The 5,622-nt window shown below is 40.9% G+C and overlaps 1 protein-coding gene across 2 annotated transcripts in view; it reads left to right on the top strand.

The window, feature by feature from the left end:
- Positions 1-758: 758 nt before the first annotated feature.
- LOC102298657 (protocadherin beta-16-like) overlaps positions 759-5,622 on the top strand; it is a 22,237-nt gene continuing 17,373 nt past the window's right edge. For both annotated transcript variants that reach the window (XM_042217164.1, XM_042217165.1), the window contains exon 1: positions 759-3,554. In XM_042217164.1, the coding sequence (XP_042073098.1) occupies positions 1,155-3,554 (2,400 nt within the window). In that variant the 5' untranslated portion in view covers positions 759-1,154. The remainder of the gene's footprint in view (positions 3,555-5,622) is intronic.

Raw genomic sequence — 5,622 nt, 5'->3', positions numbered from 1 at the left:
CAGAGCTGGTAGTCAGAACGTGCTGATAATGGATCCTAGTTCTACAGGAACGATGCAGCGGATGCAGAGTGAAAAGAGCATCCTGGATGAACCAGACTCTCCTCTAGAGGTTAGTCTTCCATAAACTACAATGTTATAGTAATCAATATTCATGTATTAAATATGAACCTCTGTGGGGTGCTTTTTAATGTTTATTGGTGAGGGTTCGCCAACTCTGAAAAGCCCAGTTTTCGTGTATTTTGTTTTTAGTTTTCTATGTTTTACCTCTCCGTGCCTATATAATATTTTGTATATAATACAAATATCAGTTATGAGCAGGGGTGGGGTGTGTGGGGTGGGGGTGTCTTTTTGCTGTTCTTTGGTGGGAGCTGTCCGTATTCAGCACTACGAACAGCTCCTCTTTCCGCACTGAAAAAATGGATTGGATTTACTTATTTTAGTAGTGGACATTGGTTGCACACCGATGTTTTGCTCTGGCAGCAACTTAAACAATTGAGTTAAATTAACACTTAACTTTAAAACATGACGCAATTGTTTTAAAAACACCCAAGATGCTTACATAAAACGTGTCTCCTTTTTTCAGTGCATTAGTTACAATGACACATCAGGCCAGTTCATGGAATATAAAGAGGCGTTGACGCAAGGTAGTTCAACAATTTGAAGCAGCTGAGTTTATCACCTTACTGTATTTTTTGTTTTCTTTTAAACGAAATCATTATTATTATTATTTTTATTATTATTATTATTGTTGTTGTTGTTGTTGTTGTTATGAAAGAAGCAAGCGTTGATCATTTAAAGAAATGTAATCATTTTAAAATAGAACCCACTTGTTCTCATTTTCAATCCTTCATAATATTCTGTAGTTCAGGAAGATGAACTCTTAGGGCCGCTGTTGACCATCCTTTGTTATATAGGAAAAGAAATCAGCAGTGCCATCCCCATCCTTTACGATACAGAACGAGAGAAAGACACAATGAGCAGTACAGGACACAAAGATCAGCGTATTAAGCGTCAGTTTGGACTGGAGCTGTTATTTTAACGTTGCAATTTTCGATTTGAAAAGTGGCTACATACAACATGATGATATAAACAGGATTACTTTTCAAGTGGAATCCATTTTTACAGCAATATTACACGGCTTATTTTACTGCAACATGGCGGTTAGAACAATGCAACGGCAAGTGCTGCTTTTCACCTTGTTTTTCTGTTTCTGCTCAGTGACTGGGCAGGTCAGTTACTCCATCCCAGAAGAAATGTCGAAAGGCTCTTTTGTGGGTGATATTTCACACGATTTTGGTTTGGATCTAAAAAGGCTGAAATCAGGGAAAGCTCGGATTTATACCGGAGACAGCGCAGAGTACATCGAGTTGAACAGAGAAAGAGGAGTCCTCCTCGTCAAAGACAGAATAGACAGAGAGCTAATCTGTGCGCAGACGGCGCCTTGTGCTTTACACTTCCAGGTTATTTTAGAGAATCCGATGGAATTTTATAGCATTACCGTGGAAGTGACAGATGTTAATGACAACGCCCCAATTTTCAAAAGAGGTGAGATGAAATTCAAAATAAGTGAATCAGTTAATACAGGAACTGTGTTTATGCTCGAACAAGCAATAGATCTCGATGTGGGTGTAAACGGCCTTCAAAGTTATCTGTTAAAGCCCACTGATAACTTCGTTTTGAAGGTGCAGAATCAAGCGGATGGCAGTAAGCTGGTAGAAATGGTTTTGCAGAAACCTTTAGATCGAGAAAAACAGGATCATTTGTCGCTTGTTTTGACTGCAGTAGACGGCGGTGAACCGCAGCTCTCCGGAGCAGTTCAGATAAACGTAAATGTGCTTGATAGTAATGATAATGCTCCAGTTTTTCCTCAAAAAATATACAAGTCAACCTTAAAAGAAAATTCGCCCGAAGGAACTGTTCTGATTACAGTTAGTGCTTCTGATTTAGACGACGGATCCAATGGAAAGATATCATATACAATATTAAACTCCGTGGACGATGCTTCGGAAAAATTTGACGTGAACCGAGAAACTGGTGAAATTACACTGGTTGGAAACACCGACTTTGAAAAGAAGCGACAATATCAAATACATGTTCAAGCCAGTGATGAAGGAGGATTGGCCGATACCAGTAAAATTGTTGTAGAAATACTTGATACAAATGATAATGTACCTGCTATAAATGTCATGTCAAAGTCTAGCATAATAGCAGAAGATATTACACCTGGCACTGTTGTGACAATCATAAATATCCAAGATCCAGACTCAGGTGAAAATGGAAACGTTCAATGTAATATTAACAAGAATATTCCATTTTTAGTTTCTTCCACATCAAATAACTTTTTCAGTATACTAACAGACAGTGATTTAGACAGAGAGAGAGCCTCTGAGTACAACATCACTGTAACCTGCTCTGATGAGGGAGTGCCCTCCCTCTCCAGCAGTGTCACTCTCACCTTACAGATCTCAGACGTTAATGATAACGCACCTGTCTTTGAGAGGAGCTCATATGAGGCCTACATTGTAGAAAACAACACACCAGGTCTTTCTATATTCACAGTCAAAGCCACAGACGCTGACTGGAACCAGAATGCCCGTGTTTCTTACATACTGGAGGACTCCTCCGTTAACGGAGTGCCAGTCTCCTCATATGTGTCCGTTAGTGCTGATAGTGGAGTCATCCATGCAGTGCGCTCTTTTGACTACGAGCAGATCAAAGATTTCCACTTCCGCGTAAAAGCGCAGGATGGAGGCTCTCCTCCACTCAGCAGCAACGTGACTGTGAAAATAATGATCCAGGACCAGAACGACAACCCCCCTCAGGTTCTGTACCCAGTCCAGACTGGTGGCTCTCTGGTGGCTGAAATGGTGCCTCGTTCAGCAGATGTGGGCTATCTGGTGACTAAAGTGGTGGCTGTTGATGTGGACTCTGGACAGAATGCCTGGCTCTCCTATAAACTGCAGAAAGCCACAGACAGGGCGCTGTTTGAAGTGGGCTTACAGAATGGAGAAATCAGAACTATCCGCCAAGTCACTGATAAAGATGCTGTCAAACAAAGACTGACTGTTATAGTGGAGGACAACGGGCAGCCCTCTCGTTCAGCTACAGTCGTTGTTAACGTGGCGGTGGCGGACAGCTTCCCTGAAGTGCTGTCGGAGTTCACTGAGTTGACCCACGACAAGGAGTACAATGACAACCTGACTTTTTACTTAGTCTTGGCTCTGGCTGTAGTTTCCTTCCTCTTCATCACGTGTTTAGTGGTTATTATATCAGTCAAAATCTACAGGTGGAGACAGTCTCGCATCCTGTATCACTCCAACCTGCCTGTCATTCCATATTATCCACCACGTTACTCAGACACTTTGGGGACAGGGACTCTGCCACATGTGTACAATTACGAGGTGTGCAGGACGACTGACTCCAGAAAGAGTGACTGTAAGTTCGGCAGAGCTGGTAGTCAGAACGTGCTGATAATGGACCCCAGTTCTACAGGAACGATGCAGCGGATACAGAGTGAAAAGAGCATCCTGGATGAACCAGACTCTCCTCTAGAGGTTAGACTTTAATATGGTGTCAGTGTATTTATTACATTTTAAATAATGCTGAAATCTGTTTGTTTTGAAAGAAGTTTTTCATTGTGGGACTAGAGTCTTATATTGAATTTGTTGGTAAATATCTTGTGTTTTACTTAATCTTTACTTAACATAAAATAAAAATAAATAAATACAATTTTATTTTTATAGCACCTTTCAAAACAGAATCACAAATTGCTGCACATAAGATAACAAATCATAAAAAGGTAAAACAGACAATATAAAACAGGGAGAAATTAACCAAAAGCAGTTTTAAAAAGGTGAGCTTTGAGTTGTTTTTTAAAAGCAGCTACTGAGTCCAGAGTTCTTAAGGTTTGGGGGAGAGAGTTCCAAAGTCTAGGGGCCACAATGGCAAAAGCTCTATCACCCTTAGTTCTCATTTTAGTATGTTTTATATCAAGTAAGCCCTGATCAGATGACCTCAGGGACCTGCTAGGGCCATAGGGCTGTAGCAGATCAGAGATGTAGGCTGGTTCCAATCCGTACAAAGCTCTAAAAGTCAAGCCCAGGATCTTAAATCGGACTCTAAATTCAACAGGAAGCCAGTGTAGCTGAGATAGCAACAGTGTCATGTGTGAATGCTTAGAGGATTTTGTCCAAAGCCTAGCTGCACCGTTTTGCACAACCTGCAGACGGTCCAGAGAACCTTTGCTTAGACACATAAACAGTGAGCTACAATAGTCCAAGCATGAGGAAATAAATGCATGTATAGCAATCTCCAGTTCAGAGTGAGATAAAATAGGGCATAACTTAGCCAAATTTCTTAAATGATAAAAACAAGACTGAACCAGAGATTTAACATGACCATCCAATGTGAGAGTCGAGTCAAAGGTGACACCTAAATTCCTGACAGAGTATTTAACATAAACTGAGAGAGGACCAGGGGTTTCACTATCTGGGATAAAAATCTGTCAGGAGCACATACAAGGACTTGAGTTTTCCCCTCGTTGAGTTGGCGGAAATTTGCAGCCACCCAACGTTTCATCAAATCTAAGCAGTCATTCAGAAGCTGAAGCATAGATAAATCATGGGGCTTAAAAGAAATGTACAACTGAATATCTTCAGCATAACAGTGATAAGAAATGTCCTCAAAAGAGCCGATAGCCGAGAGAAGATATATTAAAAACAATAAAGGCCCCAAAACCAAACCTTGAGGGACACCATAAGTAAGGGATGTAGAGGATGACCTAAACTCGGAGACCACCACAGAAAAGGATCGGTGATGTAGATATGAGCAGAACCACTCTAAGGCAGTTCCAGATACGCCAACCCAATGTTTTAACCGTTCAAGGAGAATGTGGTGGTCAATTGTGTCAAACGCCAACGTGAGGTCCAGCATGAGTAGAACACAGCATTTTCCTGCATCATTACTCATCAAAATGTCACTAGAGACCCTAAGAAGGGCTGTTTCCATGGAGTGACCTCTACGAAAGCCAGACTGAAACTTATCGCAAATGCTATGTTTGTCCAGACCCGCTATAAGTTACTTAGCCACAACCTTTTCTAGAAGCTTAGCGATTAACAGTAATTTAGAAATTGGTCTGTAACTGTTCCAAAGAGAGAGGTCTAGCTGAGGTTTTTTTAAAAGTAGGAGAATAGCAGCATTTTTAAAATAAACCGGCACTATGCCAGTGAAGAGTTGATTAAAGTGAGCACACATAGACCAATAGACTGAAAGACATTTTTGAATAATAATGCAGGTACAACGTCAAGTGAACAGGAGGATGCTTTCACTGAATTCACTAGTTTTACCAGCTCAGGTAGTGAAACAGAAGAGAAAGTATCCAAGATGACGGCCAAGATGGGGTGGAGATAGAATAACAGGTGCTGAATGTGAAAAATTTATTCTCACGTTATTAATTTTTGCAAGCAAAAAAGAAAGAAAATTTTCACAGTCCTCATTAGATGAAATAGGAGCCGCAGGTAGAGCAGGAGGAACAATGTCACTAATGGTGTTGAATAGCACTGTAGGATTACCTCTGCTCCGTGTAACTAAGTGTGAGAAATAGGCAGCCCTCGCATCTCTGAT

This window comes from Haplochromis burtoni, unplaced genomic scaffold (assembly GCF_018398535.1).
Source record: "Haplochromis burtoni strain Fernald_Lab_line unplaced genomic scaffold, NCSU_Asbu1 Contig_1649, whole genome shotgun sequence".
NCBI lineage: Eukaryota > Metazoa > Chordata > Actinopteri > Cichliformes > Cichlidae > Haplochromis > Haplochromis burtoni.
This window is presented reverse-complemented; position numbering and strand designations above follow the sequence as displayed.